This window comes from Papio anubis, chromosome 4, assembly GCF_008728515.1.
Source record: "Papio anubis isolate 15944 chromosome 4, Panubis1.0, whole genome shotgun sequence".
Taxonomy (NCBI): Eukaryota; Metazoa; Chordata; class Mammalia; order Primates; family Cercopithecidae; genus Papio; species Papio anubis.
Window position 1 is genome coordinate 139,903,343 of NC_044979.1, and position 17,293 is coordinate 139,920,635.

Consider the following 17,293-nt stretch of genomic DNA (forward strand, 5'->3'; position numbering starts at 1 on the left):
CAAACAAATTAGCTGGATGTGGTGTCACACGCCTCTAGTCCCAGCTACTTGGGAGGCTGAGGCATGAGAATCGCTTGAACCCAGGAGGCGGAGGTTGCAGTGAGCCAAGATCACGCCACTCCACTCCAGCCTGGGTGACAAGAGCGAGACTCTGTCTCAACAACAACAACAACAACAACAAAAAAAAAAAAAAAAAAAGAAAGAAAGAAAGAAAAAGAAAAAAAGAAACATGTCAAAGGAAATCCAGCATAATTTATTGCAAAAGAAAAATAATATCTTGAAAGTTAAGTGCAGAGTAGACAGTACACCCTGAGAGAGAGAGAGAGTTCAGGGAAGGCTGCTCCTAAGGATGAAACAGCAAAGGCTGGCTCTAGAGAGACCCCCTTTGTAGGGGGGGGGTCTTACACAATTATTCATAAGGGGGTGGGAGAGGTGTTACTAGTAACCATGTTCTGGGTGGTCCTCTAGGTGCACATGCGCAGTGGCTGTACAGGCTTGTTGATACATTGCATGTTTCATTAGCATCTTAAATCTCCACCAGGGGCATGTTTTTTACTATGATAATGAGCAAAGGGACAGGTGAAATCAAAATGCGCATGCTCCCTACAGGCGACAGTCCCTACTGGAGAGAGCTCTGCTTGAATGAGTTCAATTACAATGCAAATGCTGGGGCTTACTGTGTTGACTGTGTGGTCACCACGGTTGCCGCATCTCCAGGACATGGTCACTTCCTTGACTACCTATCCTGCCTCGCTTCCACCTGTAGCTTCCTTTTTTTTTTTTGGACACAGTCTCACTCTGTGGCCCAGGCTGGAGTGCAGTGGTTGGATGTCGACTCACTGCAACCTCCGCCTCCTGGGTTCAAGCGATTCTCCTGTCTCAGCCTCCAGAGTAGCTGCGATTACAGGCGCCCGCCACCACGCCCGGGTAATTTTTTTGTATTTTTAGTAGAGACGGGGTTTCGCCATGTTGGCCAGGCTGGTCTCGAACTCCTGACCTCAGGTGATCCCCCCGCCTCGGCCTCCTAAACTGCTTGGATTACAGGCGTGAGCCTCCGCGCCCGGCCGGTAGCTTCCTCTTCTCTGCTCTCATCATCTGTACACGGGTTTTTTCCTCATGTCAACTCTGTGATGGGCTGGAATGTTTTCTTCAGATGTGGGTAATTTAAAGGGGGCATTTTTGCAAGACACCAACAAAAAATCGGTTTGTTCAGAGGCAAGTTTTAAATCAGGGTCCATTTTTTAATATTGATGAATCCTTCAAGAATTGTATATTTACTGCTGCCCTTCGTGAGCAAGCCTGAGAAGCGCGGGCTCGACATCTCCGCGCGCCCCAGCTGCTGGCCACCAAGGCAGGCGACGCCGGAGCACATGTCCTGAGGCCCAGGACCGTGGTCGGCCGCTTTCGCACGTGCGTGGCCAGCAGAGGGCGCAGCCGGCCAGCCCCGCAGCGAAAGATCCCCGAGTGCCGCGTCAGCGATCGGGCTCCTTGCCCTCGCCGCCTGCCAGCTGCTCTGAGTCAGCAAACCACAGAGAGGCGAGGACCTCCCATTTTCCTAGACAGAACAAGTGGGCGTTGGGGGGCACGGGTGAGTGTCAAGAACAACCGACCCGGAAGCGAAACGAGGGGGAACTTCCGTTCTTTGTTCTGTCCCCGGTGTGTGGGTCTGTGACAGGGTCCAACAGGGCCTGGTCCGTGTCCGGTCCCCCAAATCTGTCGTCCCTGTCCCCTAGGGTGAGTCCACGCGTCCCCGGGTCTCGCGGTGAGACGGAGGCTGTGGTCGCCGGGGAAGGGGGTGGTGTCTGTGCCGCTGCGGCCCTTAGGGTTCCCCGGCCGGTCCCGAGCAGGGTGCGGGGAGGCGCCCCTCCGTCCCTTGCAGCCCGTCCTCTACTCCGCTTCCCCAGGGATCCCCCTAGCCTAGCGGGAGCCTGCGTAGGGGTTAGTAATGGGGCTCCGGTTCTGGTTTTATGACTTAAACGGCGCCCCAGCTGGAGCGTTTAAAAGTTTCAGCAGAGTGGTAGGGGCGCCTCTCTCTTGAAAGCAGCTAATGACAGCGACCCTAACTTGGTACTTCTCCCAGACGTTTTTATTTGATGTTAACACAGTAATTCGCGCCCGTGACAGGAGAGGAAGTTTATTTTTACAGAGCTGGGTCCAAGGATCAGAGAAGTTCTGCGAAGCTTACGCAGTTAGCACGAGGACTGGGAGTGGGTGCAGACTCCGGTCCCAGGGGTAATCCTGCTGGAGCCCAGTGCATCGAGTGATACACCCGGCTCAGGCTCCGTTTTCAGTTGTATTAGATTCCTGGTTTGATCCTCTCTCTGGAAGTGGGATTGAATCCACGTTGGTGTTTACACTTTGAAGGGCTTGTGTAAACTCCAGGAGAGGATAGCAGAGTGATGAACCTGAAACCGATGGACTAATTAGAGGAACTAAGCGTATTATTTTCTCCAGAAAAGACATCTGTGGAGAATGGGCATCATTTGATTATACGTGTTTGATGGACAGTCAGGTGGAAGAAGAAGATCCTGTTGTTGAAGCTCTTTTGTTTTTAAAAAAAATTTTATTTATTTATTTTTGAGACAGTCTCTCTCTGGAGTGCAGTGGCGCGATCGCGGCTCACTGCAATCTCCGCTTCCCAGTTCAAGCGCTTCTCCTGCTTCAGCCTCCGGAGTGGTTGGGACTACAGGCGCCCGCCACCACACCCGGCGAATTTTTTTGTATTTTTAGTAGAGACGGGGTTCCGCCCTTTTGGCCAGGTTGGTCTCCAACTCCTGGCCTCAAGTGATCCCAACCTTGAGATCCCACTCGCCTCGGCCTCCCAAAGTGTTGGGATTACAGGCGTTAGCCACCACTCCCGGCACTTTTTTTTTCCCTTTTAAAATTTTTGTGCGTATTAAGGTCTTGCTCTGTTGCCCCCGGTTGGAGTGCAGTGGTGCCATCATGGGTCACTGTAGCCTGGAACTCCTCCCACCTCAGCCTCCTAAAGTGCTGGGGTTACAGGCGTGAGCCACTGCATGTGGCCAGTCATTGAATTTCTGTGATGCAGTAGGTCTCTGTGAGGTGAAGGTCCAAGGAGATAGATTTTCAGCGAATCACCTGAAAACTTCTAATGGCTCAGCTGTACAGTGTGGATCCCCTGCTGAAGTAGTTGGGAGGACAGTATCTAGCAAGTTAGCTGACAGAACGTTAGAACTTTCTTACCCTGGGTGGAGGTGGACCTGAGAACCTACCATTCCCTTTCATCTCTCCACGGGTGCAACACAAATACTACTAGTTGTGGTGGTGGTCTTAATTGGTATTTATTAGCATATAATAAGTATTCTCTCTTTTTTTCCTTTTCTCTAAATATCTTGATTAGAAATGAAGTTTAGGGTGGACTCGGTGGCTCACACCTGTAATCCCAGCGCTTTGGGAGGCTGAGGCGAGAGGATCACTTGAGGCCAGGAGATTGAGACCAGCCTGAGCAACATAGTGAGGCTGCATTTCTACAAAAAAAATTTTAAAAAACTCAGCTAGATGTGGCAGTGCACACCTTCAGTCCCAGCTCCTTGGGAGGCTGAGCTGGGAGGATCACTTGAACTCAGGAGTTTGAGGCTGGAGTGAGCTTAAACTCACTGCACCCCAGCCTGAGCAGCAAAGTCAGACCCTGTCTCACATGGGAAAAAAAAAAAAAAAACAGACATTCGCATGAATATTTTAAATTCCTTTTTTTCCCCTTAATCACACAGCATTGGCATCGACAAAAGTCAGAATTCCCGGGAACTTGAAGAGAGGCTGCTAAATTCCCAGTAATTGTTCCTTTGGCCTTCTAGGGACCGACTTCAAAGAAGGAAGGAAATAATCAGGCAGGTAAAGCTTTCCGTGTCTCGTTCTCACTGCCAGACCATCTATCTCGGTCCCCAGGGGCAGCACCAGGGAGTGAGGCTGGCAACAGAGCAGGGGAAGGGCCCCGCCTGGACCTGAAGCCATGGGGGCACAATGGAGAGTTTTCTTTCTGTGAGAAACACTGTTTACTGCTCCAGACACTGGGTGCTTGTTCTCAACAATATGCCTTTGAGTTCCAGCTTTGCTTAACCCAGCTGTGAGAGGGAGCATTGCCTTTTTCTCTGGAGTCAGACCTTTGACCTGCCTTTCTAGGAGTTTGTACTGAAAGCTGACTTGTTAAGGGTGTCAGCTCATAAATAGCCCTGGAGATTGTAAAGGTGGTTGATAAGAGGATATGATGGTTGGCTCTGAGACACTGTTGAAGGGACCCTGCTGGGAGGGCGATAAGGTGTGTCACCTTGATTGCCAGTGGCCTGGCTTGTGCCTGAGTCAGTGCTTTCCACTGTGTAAGGGCACTGGTATTGGACATTCTGTATCCCATGCTACCCGAAGACCAGAGTTGTCCAAACTTGTAATTGACTTTCAAACAGGACTCCTCTTCCTTTGTTCTTTTTTTTTCTTTTATTCTCTCAAACATTCTTTTATCTAACCCTCTTCCTTTGATGCCTTATGTGAGTGTAACAGTCTAATTATGAAGCACATACTTTTTGCATTCCTGATTTTTTTTTACTGCTTGCAGTTGTGAGTTGCAATAGAGTTAGCACTCAGCAAACATTTGGTATGTGAGCAAATGAGTAAAGAGATAATGATGAGAAGTGGATAAAATCCAGGGTTCTTTTTTTTTTTTTTTTGAGACAGAGTCTCGCTCTATTGCCCAGGCTGGAGTGCAGTGGCGTGATCTCAGCTCACTGCAACCTCTGCCTCCTGGGTTCAAGTGATTTTCCTGCCTCAGCTTCCCGAGTAGCTGGGATTATAGGTGTGCACCACCATGCCCAGCTAATTTTTTGGATTTTTAGTAGAGACAGGGTTTCATCATGCTGGCCAGGCTGGTCTTGAACTCCTGACCTCATGATTTGCCCGCCTTGGCCTCCCAAAGTGCTGGGATTACAGGCATGAGCCACCACGCCCAGCCTGGGAGTAGTCTTTTTATGCCAGTAAATGTATATACCCACTCCTGCATTTTGTTATAAATATTACTCAAAGTGGTGGGGGCAGCCAACGGTGGGATATTGTTGAGGAACTTGGGCCCTTTTTGTGGTCCTTGTGGTAGTCTCATTTCAGGGATTGTATTTACCAGGATCTAAAAGACTAGTCCCAGGCTGGGCGTGGTGGCTCACGCCTGTAATCGTAGCACTTGGGGAGGCTGGGGTGGGTGGATCACCTGAGGTCAGGAGTTTGAGACCACCCTGGCCAACATGGTGAAATCCCGTCTCTACAAAAAATACAAAAATTAGCCAGACATGGTGGCGCGAGCCTGTAATCCCAGCTACTTGGGAGGCTGAGGCAGGAGAATCAGTTGAACCCGGGAGGCAGAGGTGGCAGTGAGCCAAGATTGCGCCATTGCACTCCAGCCTGGGTGACAAGAGTGAAACTCTATTTAAAAAAATAAATAAATAAAAGACTAGTCCCAGTTGCCGCATTTCTTCTCACTGTTCCTGGGTAGTCACTGAAATGCTAGCTCCCATCTTTCTGTATCCAGGAGGTTTTTTTGAATTATCTTTGAACCTTGAACTTTTGCTTCTGCAGTGCTTCCTCATTCTCCTTCAAAACCTGCTTCCCACTGAGTCTGCACATAGGAGGCCAGAGAGCACCTTGCCCTTCCATGGAAACTCAGGCCGATCTCGTATCTCAGGAACCTCAGGCCCTGCTTGAGAGTGGTGAGGAATAAGGACTTATTCATTCTATTACTCAGTCATTCAGCAGCAGTCATCCATTGAAATCGCTCATTCACCAGGTACTAGGCTAACTACTAGAATCCAGACGTGAATAAGACACACTCTTCATCATTCAGTAACTCACAGCCTAGTGGGGAAGCTGACCAAACAGTAATCAATGACAGCTTGATAGGTTTGATAATTGAGGCAGATTTTTTTTTTTTTGAGACGGAGTCTTGCTTGTTGCTCAGGCCAGAGTGCAGTGGCACAGTCTTGGCTTACTGCAACCTCTGCCTCCTGGGTTCAAGTGATTCTCCTGCCTCAGCCTCCCATGTAGCTGGGACTACAGGCACCCACTACCACGCCCAGCTAATTTTTGTAGAGACGGGGTTTTTGCCATGTTGGTCTGGCTGGTCTTGAACTCCTGAGCTCAGTGCCCACCTTGGCCTCCCAAAGTGTTGAAATTACAGGTGTGAGCCATCGCACCTGGCCACTGAGGCAGTTTTGAAGGGTTGTGAGTACCTCACGCGAGACTAAGGAAACCGTGTCAGTCATTCCATTTTTTGGGCATTCTATGTGGCTGACTTCATAGGCATAGTTTGTGCTTTTTAGGAGCATGCTTTTAGAGGAAGTGCTTGGGAATCATTTTGTGGGTCACAGGCAAAAAGATAAGAGTGAATAGGAAGCCACTAAAATATATTTTGCAGCCAGGCGTGGTGGCTCACTCCTGTAATCCCAGCACTTTAGGAGGCTAGGGTGGGCAGATCACAAGGTCAGGAAATCAAGACCATCCTGGCCAACACAGTGGCCATCTCTACTAAAAATACAAAAAATTAGCTGGGCACGGTGGCATACGCTTGTAGTCCCAGCTACTCCAGAGGCTGAGGCAGGAGAATTGCTTGAATCCAGGAGGCGGAGGTTGCAGCGAGCCAAGATCGTGCCACTGCACTCCAGCCTGGGCAACAGAGCGAGATGCCGTCTCAAAAAAAAAAAAAAAAAAAAAAAAAGAATTGCAGAAAAAGATAAGAGATCCAACATAGAAACAGGAAACATTTCTAGTGTACAGATTTGATCTGGGGTGGAGAGAAAGGAGCTGTGGGCATTGTGTTTCCAGTTAGGGCTGGGGTGGAGCTGCTGGTTTTTCTCTGGTCTAAGAACTTCATGCTGGGTGCAGTGGTGCACGCCTGTAATCCCTAATCCCAGCTACTTGGGAGGCTGAGGCGGGAGGATCACTTGAGCCCAGCAGTTTGAGACCAGCCTGGGCAGCATAGCAAAACCCACCTCAAAAAAAAAAAATAGACCATGCAAGAGCAGGATCGTATGTTTCTGGCCAAACTTGGGTGAATGGACAAGAATGCAGTCATCACTAAGATAGGACTGGGCGGCTTCATTGAGAGAAGAGTGGAGAGAGAAGAGGGGGCCTGGGGCAGACTGGAGGCCTAGAATGACTAGGCCTGTGGCCATCTGCTCAGGCAGGATGGACCCGCTCTGAGTGTGCCTTTGTTGGACACCCTTGAGCTAGCTGCAGAGGAAGCAAACTTAGAAATGTGAGAGAGAGGGTCCTGTGTTGTCCCAGGACCCCGGGAGCTTTCTGTGGGTTGGGAAGTCAGCAGGTTGGGAGGTCACAGAGCAGATGGACTCATTCCTGGGCCCTTTTATTGCCCTTCAGCTCTTCCTTCAAAAGTTCCTGCCTTTTCCGACAAGGACAGCCTGGGGGATGAGATGTTGGCAGCTGCACTCCTAAAGGCCAAGTCCCAGGTAAGCTGTGGTTCCCTTCATCCTTTTCCTTTCCATTTTCTGTGCAATGACATCCCATTCAGAGCTTTAAACCCTGATTGCCTCCATCAGGCCCATGGTTCTGTCCTGCTGAATCATGGACTCTCACCTTCCATCTTGGACTCTTGTCTCTCTTCTTCCACCCTGCCCTCCTTTCCTCCCTTCCCAAATGTGCATTTTTCACCCCATCCTCAGTTATTTTTTTGGTGCTGCCATTCACATTCCTCACCCTGAAATTGCATGCCAGCACGTGTTGTTTCAGGAGCTGGTAACCTTTGAGGATGTAGCTGTGTACTTCATCCGGAAGGAGTGGAAGCGTTTGGAACCTGCTCAGAGGGACCTCTATAGAGATGTAATGCTGGAGAATTACGGGAATGTGTTCTCACTGGGTAAGGAGTTGTGCCTTCTCTACAAAACTCACTGGTGTTTCTTTGCTTGTTTGTTTGTTAGTAACAATCTAGTCACTGAAAAGAGCTGACTGTTTCAGCAGATTTTTTTTTTTTGAGGTGCAATGGCACCACCTTTGCTCAGTGCAACATCCACTTCCCAGGTTCAAACGTTCTCAGGTTCTCACCTCTGCCTCCCAAGTAGGTGGGACTATAGGCACGCACCACACCGGGCTACATTTTGCATTTTTTTGTTTTGTTTTGTTTTGTTTTAGTAGAGACGGGGTTTCACCATGTTGGCCAGGTTGGTCTCAAACTCCTGACCTCAAGTGATCCACCTGCCTTGGCCTCCCAAAGTGCTGGGATTACAGGCATGAGCCACCGTGCCCGGCCTGGCTAAGGATTGACTTAGTCTTGGAAAATTGTAAGAACAATAATCTTAACTCATTTATACAGTAGTTTGCAACTTATAAAGCATTCTCATATATATTCTTTCATTTAATCTTCACAGTAACATATTAATTGAGGCAGCTAGTATTATTCCTCATTTTACAGGTAAGGAAAGTGATAGCCACCTCACCTGGTGAGGTGGCTCACACCTGTAATCCCAACACTCTGAGAGGCCGAGGCAGGAGGATCACTTGAGGTCAAGAGTTCAAGACCAGCCTGGGCAACATGGCGAGAGCCTGTCTCTACCAAGTATCCAAAAAATTAGCCAGGCATGGTGGCACATTCCTGTAGTCCCAGCTACTTGGGAGGCTGAGGTTGGAGGATCACTTGAGCCTGGGAAGCTGAGGTTGCAGTGAGCTGAGATGGCACCACTGCACTCCAGCCTGGATGACAGAGAGACCCTGTCTCAAAAAATAAATAAGTAAATAAAGTGGAGGTGAGGGTAGAGGTCTCAATGCTTTGTGCATGCATGGTCATCGATTGTGCTGATGAGTGGTAAAACTTGGGGCCTAGTCTTTAACTCCAAATCTGGTACCTTTTTTTTTTTTTTTTTTTTTGAGATGGAGTTTCGCTCTTGTTGCCAGGCTGGAGTGCAATGGCGTGATCTTGGCTCACCGCAACCTCCGCCTCCTGCTTTCAAGCAATTCTCCTGCCACAGCCTCCTGAGTAGCTGGGATGATAGGCATGTGTCACCACGCCTGGCTAATTTTGTATTTTTAGTAGAGACAGAGTTTCTCCATGTTGGTCAGGCTGGTCTTGAACTCCCGACCTCTGGTGATCTGCTTGCCTCGGCCTCCCAAAGTGCTGGGATTACAGGTGTGAGCCAGCGCGCCTGGCCAAATCTGGTACTTTTTCCATGTTATTCTCAGGACTTAATATATAATCCAGAGACTTTTCTGAAGGATTATTGTGTTGTGATCCCCGAACACATGAGGTGCTGCTCTGTGCCCATGTCTCTGTCCTCCCCCCTTCTCTGCTTCTCTACTCCCCTTCTGTAACCTCTAGGGACCTGTTGCTTTGTTCAGGACCTAGTGCCCCTGCTGCTCTGTAGAAACTTAGAAAGGTTAAGAAATTAGGCCAGGCGCGGTGGCTCATGCCTGTAATCCCAGCACTTTGGGAGACTGAGGCGGGCAGATACTGAGGTCAGGAGTTTGAGACCAGCCTGGCCAACATGTTGAAATGCCGTCTCTACTAAAAATACAACAAAATTAGCTGCGGGTGGTGGCATATGCCTGTAATCCCAGCTACTCGGGAGGCTGAGGTAGGAGAACTGCTTGAACCTGGGAGTGGAGGTTGCAGTAAGCCAAGAACACGCCACTACACTCCAACCTGGGTGACAGAGTGAGACCCTGTCTCAAAAACAAACAAAAAAAAACAAGAAAAATTAAGAAATTAGTTTCTTAACCTTTAGGATGTAGAATTCCTTGTCTCTCACACCACTCTTAGTGGGCATTTTCCCGAACAGAGCCAGGAGACGTTCCTGAGTCTCATTTGAGACCTCCCTGTACATTTACCTTCTCTCCCTGGCAGATCCGGGGTGTGGAATTGAGCTCTGGGACTCTCAGGGTGAGCAGATAAACTCTTCCCATGAGCAGAATTCCCATTTCTGAATCCTGCCACCATCTCTCTGCTAGAGTGAGAGGAAGAGTCAAGGGGCCTGGGTTTAAAGGGAACTGAGAGCAGAGAGGTCCTAAAGAGGTACCTGTTCAGGTGAAGGAGAAACAGCTGTTCCTGTCCCTAACACACATTACCCTGTCTTTACTTTTTAAAATACCAACTAAGCTAAAAATGCAAACTCTCTGGACCCTTTACATTTATCCTCTGTGCGCAGAGTTGCCTTTAGAAACTCCAAAGGAGTGAAGAGACGTCACACACTGAGATTCTTTGCACAGCCTCACGTGCGAGCATAGCCTTTTATGCATAGGGCCCAGAGGTGGACTCAGCTGTCTTGCCGTTTCCATGGGCTTGGCATTTGTGGCGTGACGAGTGCCATGATTGCTTTTCTTATGGGGCCATGTTGGCCGCTAGCATCCTCCCCCTTGCTCCTTCCTGTGCTGCTGCTGTCTCTCCTCACCCTTCCCCCTTTTTCTCACCAACTGTACTGTACTTGCTTTCCCTTCTTGCAGTCACTGTGTCCCCAGTTATATCCACTGCCCTGATCTCTCTAAAGGCTTTGTCACTTCATGAAGCAATATGACCTTCCTCTTCTAATATTGGTTCCCTACCTCTCTGCCTGATCCGTCCTCCCCTCCACACACACTCAGCTGTCTCTCCACTTCCAGCTCTGTTCTCCTTGGTTTTGCTCTCTGCCCTACCCCTTCCCTGTCTCCTTAGCCTGGTTGTCTCATTTTGCCTTAGCTGCACACATATGGGGCAGGCCTTTTTGCAGGCATGTGCTCTTGGCACTGTAAGTATTCATTATGATGATCCTGTCCTGTGATTTTCACTCTTTCTTTCCCAAGGAACAAGTGACATTTGCATTTTTTATTGTGTCAGATCGTGAGACCAGAACTGAAAATGATCAAGAAATTTCTGAAGACACAAGATCACATGGGGTCCTACTGGGAAGATTTCAGAAGGATATTTCTCAGGGTCTCAAGTTTAAAGAAGCCTATGAACGAGAAGTCAGTCTAAAGAGGCCACTGGGGAACTCCCCTGGAGAAAGATTGACCAGGAAAATGCAAGATTTTGGTCAAGTGACAGTTGAGGAGAAGATAACCCCCATGGGAGAGAGAAGTGAGAAATATAATGACTTTGGGAACAGCTTCACTGTGAATTCCAACCTTATCTCACATCAGAGACTCCCCGTGGGAGACAGACCCCATAAGTGTGATGAATGTAGCAAGAGCTTTAATCGAACTTCAGACCTTATTCAACATCAGAGAATCCACACCGGGGAAAAGCCCTATGAATGTAATGAGTGTGGGAAGGCCTTCAGCCAGAGCTCACACCTTATTCAGCATCAGAGAATCCACACTGGGGAGAAACCTTATGAATGTAGTGATTGTGGGAAAACCTTCAGCTGTAGTTCTGCCCTCATTCTGCATCGGAGGATCCACACGGGGGAGAAACCCTATGAATGTAATGAGTGTGGGAAGACCTTCAGCTGGAGCTCCACCCTCACCCACCATCAGAGAATCCACACTGGTGAGAAACCCTACGCCTGCAATGAATGTGGGAAGGCCTTCAGCAGGAGCTCCACCCTTATTCACCATCAGAGAATCCACACTGGAGAAAAACCCTATGAATGTAATGAGTGTGGGAAGGCCTTCAGCCAGAGCTCACACCTCTATCAGCACCAGAGAATCCACACTGGAGAGAAGCCCTACGAATGTATGGAATGTGGAGGAAAGTTTACCTATAGTTCAGGCCTTATTCAGCATCAAAGAATCCACACCGGGGAGAACCCCTATGAATGTAGTGAGTGTGGGAAAGCCTTCAGGTACAGCTCGGCTCTTGTTCGCCATCAGAGAATTCACACTGGAGAGAAGCCTTTGAATGGGATGGGCATGAGCAAAAACTCCCTCAGAGTTACAACTGAGTTAAATATCAGAGAGTCCACGTGAAAGAGCCACACACCCATTTTCCTCACTTCCCCTGAGTCTCAAGAGCTCTTGCCTTACTCTATAAATCTCAACAGCTTAGGATGTGTCCCTTCCAACTCAGACCTTTCATTTTAGAGAATAGGGCAGATTGGGCAAATCAGTGAATTTTACCAGAAATCGCACCAGCCTTGGAAAGCGACAAGGCAAGCGGATGGTGTGCTGGGAACAGAAAGCAGCTGTGGGACCAGTCACCCCATTTAGGAAAGGAGTTTGCACTAAACCGTTTTTCTCACAGCAGAGGAACCTTTCCAAGGTGGGGACGGAAGCACAGTCGGGACAGAATTTGATGGATTCCTTTAGTTGGAGTCCACGTAGTCAGCACAGACAGCAGTGGAAAGGACGCTCTGGGTCTTGTTATTTGCTAGGGAGGGGAAACGGAGACTATTTCAAAGTTACTGTTCCTAGTCCAGCTTTAAGTTTCGATAAGGAACATGCTGTTTTGTTTCATGATTTTATTAATTATGGAAATTTGGCATTGAGGGATTATTTTATTGAGGGTGAAAGAGATTCCAGAAACATCTTCTGTGACGATGATGTCCTTTAGGGCTCTTGGAGCAGCCAGACCATGTTTCCAAGAGAAACCCGGTGATACTGCCGGCAGACCCCCGCCCTCCCCAGTTGTCCTGGGGCTGAATGGGCAAATCTATCCAAACAGCTAGTAACCGGCTGTGAGGGAGAGGGTCAGAAGCACTTAGCGTTGGCCTCTGATTCCTGTCCTCTCATCCTCTTCCCACTCCAGTGATGAAAATGATTTTTCTCTAAATGCCTGGGTAAGGATGCTTTCAAGGAGCTCACTCAGCCTGCCTACCCTGCCCTCTCACCTCTGACTCTTCAGCAGCTGAAGATTAATGCAGATAAAGAGCAAAGCCCAAAAGGAGGGGGAAAAAAAGCGAAGCCCAGAGAAGGCAGGCTGTGCCTGAGCCTGGTGGCAGAGCTCGTTGCTGGGTGAGGATGGCGTTCTCCAAGTATTCCCAACCGACGGGATGACCTTCCATTGTGTTTTCCTAACCCTGCTCATCCTGTAGCATAAATGAAGTGCACTATTAAACAGAATAGTTTTTCAGAAGAGATTGAGTGTGGTTTTGTGCAGTTTGGACCATACATTTCAGTTAAAACAAGACATGTTGGCTTGGGTATGGTGGCTCACACCTGTAATGCCAGCCAGCACTTTGGGAGGCCAAGGCTGGCAGATCACCCGAGGTCAGGAGTTCTAGACCATACTGACCAACATGGAGAAACCCCGTCTCTACTAAAAACAAAATTAGCTGGGTGTGGTGGCACATGCCTGTAATCCCAGCTACTCGGGAGGCTAAGCCAGGAGAATTGCTTGAACCCAAGAGTTAGTTGCAGGTTGCAGTGAGCTGAGATCGCGCCACTGAACTCCAGCCTGGGCAACAAAAGGGAAACTCCATCTCAAAAAAAAAAAAAAAAAAAAAGACAAGACATGTTGGTGACTATAAATGGAATCTGAAAGTTGACTTAAATTTTTCTTTTTTTGTTTGAGGCAGTGTCTCGCTCTGTTGCCCAGGCTAGAATACAGTGGCACCATCTTGGCTCACTGCTGTCTCTGCCTCCCGGGTTCAAGCAATTCTTGTGCCTCAGTCTCCAGAGTAGCTGGGACTACAGGTGTGCGCCACCGTGCCCCAGCTAATTTTTGTATTTTTAGTAGAGACGGGGTTTCACCATGTTGCCCAGGCTGGTCTTAAACTGAGCTCTAGCAATCTGCCGGCCTCAGCCTCCCAAAGTGCTGGGATTATAGGCGTGAGCCACTGTGCCCAACACTAAAATTTATAGGCTAGGTGCAGTGGCTCATGCTTATAATCCCAATACTTTGGGAGGCCAAGGCAGTAGAATCTCTTCAGACCAGCCTAGGCAATGTGGCAAGACCCTATCTCTACAACAAAATTTAAAAAAAATTAGGGCTGGGTGCCGTGGCTCACGCTTGTAATCCTAGCACTTTGGGAGGCTAAGGTGGGCAGGTCACAAGGTCAGGAGTTTGAGACCAGCCTGACCAACATGGTGAAACCCTGTCTCCTAAAAGCAAACAAACAAAAAATCAGTTGGGTGTGGTGGTGCGTGCCTGTAATCCCAGCTGCTCAGGAGACTGAGGGAGGAGAATCACTTACACACGAGATCGCACCATTGTACTCCAGTCTGGGCGTTAGGGTAGGGCTCAGATCTCAAAAGAGTAGCTGGATGTGGTGGTGCACTTGCGAAGAGTCCCAGCTACTCAGGCTAAAGGTTAAAGAGGAGTTGCTTGAGGCCCAGCAGAGTTTTGAGGGCTGCAGTGAGCCCCTGTGATTGCATGCAGTGATGACAGAGCAAAGGCAGGTCTCAAAATAAAATAAGTACTTTATAGATTATGGTTGTTTTTTTTTTTTTAGGAGCAGAGTCTAGCTCTTGCCAGGCTTCGTCTGACTCGGCACAATCTTATTACTGCAACCTCAGCCTCTAGCTGAGATTGTAAACCCACCCTGCAGCCCAAGCCCAATTTTTGTATTTTTATTGAGTACAGGGTTTTCACCATGTTGGCCAGGCTGGTCTCAAACTCAGGCCATGATCCTCAGCCTCCCAAGTACAGGATTCTGAAACATCTCATGCAGCCTATAAATAGTTTTAAATCACTGTTCTCAGGCTGTAATTCCAGCACTTTGGGAGACCAAGGTGGGTGGATCATGAGGTCAGGAGTTCGAGACCAGCCTGGCCAACATGGTGAAACCGTCTCTACTAAAAATACAAAAATTAGCCAGGCTTGGTGGCATGTGCCTGTACTCCCAGCTACTCGGGATGCTGAGGCAGGAGAATCACTTGAACTCAGGAGGTGGAGGCTGCAGGGAGCTGAGATCAGGCCACTGCACTCCAGCCTGGGCAACAGAGCGAGACTGTGTCTCAAAGAAGAAAAAAAATCTGCCCATGTTGTCCTGATGGCTCTCCCAAGCCTCAGTTGTGGGTCTCCAGTGGACTGCAGAGCAGTTACAACTGGACTTTCTACAGTTTCATAGTATGTTTCAAACCAGATCCCACTTTCCCATTTATTGCCCTCTCTTAAAATTTCTGTAAACCTGTCAGGGTCAAAATTTTATAAGTTTTCTTTGATTATACTCCTCATCCTTCTCCATCTAACCAGCATCAAGCCCTGGGCAGGTTCAGTAAAGCTGGAGTGGAAAGATACTGTTTTCAGAGGTTTTCAGAGTTGAGGTTATAGAGGAGATGGGATTTGCAAGTGATGGTAGCAGCAGCTGATACATGGCATATACTCTGTGTCAGCATTGCCTGGCTCTTTTCCAAGTGGTTTTCATGTATTAAATCATCAGCTGGGTGCAGTGGCTCACGCCTGTAGTGTCAACACTCTGGGAGGCTGAGGTAAGAGAACTGCTTGAACTCAGGAGTTCCAGACCACCCTGGCAACACAGTGAGACCCAGTCTCTACAAAAAAAAATTAGCTGGGCGTGGTGGCACACATCTGTAGTTTCAGCTACTCAAGAAGCTGAGATGGGAGGACTGCTTGAGCCCAGGAGTTCAGAACTAGGCTAGGCAATATAATGAGACTCCGTCTATGAAAAGGAAAAAAAAACACAATCCAATACTTGGTGAGGAATGATGGCCTACAGTAGATGAGGTAGAGTTGCTGAAATGATGAGCAGAGAAAGGGTGTCAGCAGACTCAGTGTGTGTTAAAATGAATTTCTTACATGAGTCCTGAGAACCAAACACCTATGTTATCTCAGAGGGCCTAAATAGCTTCCCGTTCACTCAGACAATAAAGGATGAACTGAGGGCAACACCGGGATTGTTCAGTGACAGCTGCCTCAGCAGGGTTAACAGTAGGAGATTCTGCCACAGAACAGAGTTCCCTGTTGTTAATGGGATGACTGGTCAGCAGAGGCCAGGCAGTGACACTGAGCTCTCACAGGTAAAGTGGACGCAATTACCATGATGGGCAACAAGGCCAGAGTGGCAACTAGGGTGATTTTTTTTTGAGATGGAGTTTCGCTTTGTCACCCAGGCTGGAGTGCGACGGCGCAGTCTCGGCTCACTGCAACCTCTGCCTCCTGGGTTCAAGCAATTCTCCTGCCTCAGCCTCCTGAGCAGCTGGGACTACAGGCGCATGCCACCACACCCGGCTAATTTTTGTATTTTTTTTTCTTTTTGAGACGGAGTCTTGCTCTGTCGTCCAGGCTGGAGTGCAGTGGCACAATCTCAGCTCACTGCAAGCTCCGCCTCCTGGGTTCATGCTATTCTCCTGCCTCAGCCTCCCAAGAAGATGGGACTACAGGCACCCGCCACCACGCCCGGCTGATTTTTTGTATTTTTAGTAGAGACAAGGTTTCACCATGTTGGCCAGGCTGGTCTTGAACTCCTGACTTCAGGTGATCCACCTGCCTCAGCCTCCCAAAGTGCTGGGATTACAGGTGTGAGCCACCACACCTGGCCATTATTTATTTATTTTATTTATTTATTATTTTTTTTTTTGAGGCGGAGTTTGGCTCTGTGTAGGCTGGAGTGCAGTGGCGGGATCTCAGCTTCACTGGCGCTCCGCCTCCGGGTTCCGCGCCATTCTCCTGCCTCAGCCTCGAGTAGCTGGGACTACAGGCTTCGCCACCTCGCCCGGCTTGTTATTTATTTTTTGAGACGGAGTCTTGCTCTGTCACCCAGGCTGGAGTGCAGCGGTGCGATCTCGGCTTACTGCAAGCTCCACCTCGCAGGTTCATGCCATGCTCCTGCCTCAGCCTCCTGAGTAGCTGAGACTACAGGCACCCACCACCACGCCTGGCTAATTTTTTTTTTTTTTGTATTTTAAGTAAAGACGGGGTTTCACTGAGCCAGGATGGTCTCGATCTCCTGACCTCGTCATCTGCCTGCCTTGGCCTCCCAAAGTGCTGGGATTAGAGGCGTAAGCCACCACACCCGGCCTTATTTTTGTTTAAATATGAATTTAAAAAAAACAATAGAGATGGGATCTCACTATGTTGCCCAGGCTGGTCTCGAACTCCCGGGCTCAAACAATCCTTCTGCATCAGCCTCCCAAAATGCTGGGATTACAGGCAGGAGCCACTCCTGGCCCACTAGGGTGTCTTGACCCACAGGAATCTGTGGCATTGACTAATAACCCTTGGTGTTCTTAGCAAAAACTTTCAGCCAACAGGGTGAGGCTTTGATTTGTATAAGCAAAAAAATCCCAAGAGTGGATGAGAAGGCTGATACCAGCTGTTAACAATGGGAAATCGCAGTCCTTCTGCTACTTTCCAGATCTGAGCCAGTTCTGAGATTCGGAATCCATCAACTCAAGGGGAGTTTGGGTTTTTTTGAAGACCTTCCAACTGTACCACAAGTATATACAATAAATATTTCTCCAAAGGACCTGTGGCTGTTCA

General features: G+C 48.7%; 1 protein-coding gene across 9 annotated transcripts; it reads left to right on the forward strand.

Moving 5' to 3' along the window:
- Positions 1 to 1,603: 1,603 nt before the first annotated feature.
- Positions 1,604 to 12,987, forward strand: ZNF3 (zinc finger protein 3). Of its 9 annotated transcripts, none has more exons than XM_009202674.3 (6): positions 1,607 to 1,734; positions 3,732 to 3,852; positions 5,575 to 5,782; positions 7,372 to 7,460; positions 7,741 to 7,867; positions 10,811 to 12,987. In XM_009202674.3, the coding sequence occupies exons 4-6, from the start codon at positions 7,425 to 7,427 to the stop codon at positions 11,878 to 11,880; spliced, it is 1,233 nt and encodes a 410-aa protein (XP_009200938.1). In that variant the 5' UTR covers positions 1,607 to 1,734; positions 3,732 to 3,852; positions 5,575 to 5,782; positions 7,372 to 7,424; the 3' UTR covers positions 11,881 to 12,987. The 9 variants fall into 9 exon arrangements, with proteins under 9 accessions (XP_009200935.2, XP_009200938.1, XP_003895813.1 ...); XM_003895764.4 differs by having other exon boundaries at positions 5,575 to 5,705; XM_009202675.3 differs by having other exon boundaries at positions 3,732 to 3,848.
- Positions 12,988 to 17,293: the final 4,306 nt, after the last annotated feature.